At 47.1% G+C, this 569-nt stretch overlaps 1 protein-coding gene across 1 annotated transcript in view; it reads right to left on the bottom strand.

Annotated features, from left to right (window-relative positions):
- Pgam5 (PGAM family member 5, mitochondrial serine/threonine protein phosphatase) overlaps window positions 1-566 on the bottom strand; it is a gene marked incomplete at its 5' end in the record, with an annotated part of 6,757 nt that extends 6,191 nt beyond the window's left edge. The window contains one exon of the mRNA XM_010604521.3: window positions 514-566. Within this exon, the coding sequence (XP_010602823.1) occupies window positions 514-566 (53 nt within the window). The remainder of the gene's footprint in view (window positions 1-513) is intronic.
- Window positions 567-569: the final 3 nt, after the last annotated feature.

Here is a 569-nt window from a genome sequence, read left to right as displayed (position 1 = left end):
AGAAAAAGAATAGTTGTGGAATACCAAAGGATGTCGCTTAAAGCTTTTCTATGACTATAGAACTATTCCAAAATAAATTTATTTTTTAAAAATTAGAAGTTAAAAAAGAAACTATGAAGTTCCTGATACAACTAAACAAATACCGGTCAAATATCAGTGACGCTGGTTTACCAATAATACTAAAAACACTGTCATTTCAACATATATTAAAAGCCTGCATTGCTTTGGTTTTTCAATTCAAAATGACATTAAATACAACTAAAAACTCCCTCCCGTAATTACAGGACTCTTATTTTAAAGGCTCCATATCCACAAGTAGACGACGGAGGTGGCGCTGTCCACTCCCACCACGGGGACACTCGGGCTCGGCTGTCCTCATGCTGGGACCCGCGGGACAGGCGTCTGCGCACTGTCCGACACTCGGGAACCCTCGAGGACCCTGCCCTAGCACACGGCCCTCGGGGACCCGGGGGACAGGACACATTCCCGCCAGCACCAGAACTCGCCAATCACCTGTCCCAGTTAGAATCCCAGAGGCTGGGCCCGGGCTGCGCACCCTCGGTCCAGGC

The sequence above is a fragment of the Fukomys damarensis genome, unplaced genomic scaffold (genome assembly GCF_012274545.1).
Source record: "Fukomys damarensis isolate Sample0158 unplaced genomic scaffold, DMR_v1.0_HiC HiC_scaffold_12, whole genome shotgun sequence".
Classification (NCBI taxonomy): domain Eukaryota; kingdom Metazoa; phylum Chordata; class Mammalia; order Rodentia; family Bathyergidae; genus Fukomys; species Fukomys damarensis.
Note: the sequence above shows the minus strand (reverse complement) of the source record. Positions and strands in the feature narration are given on the sequence as shown.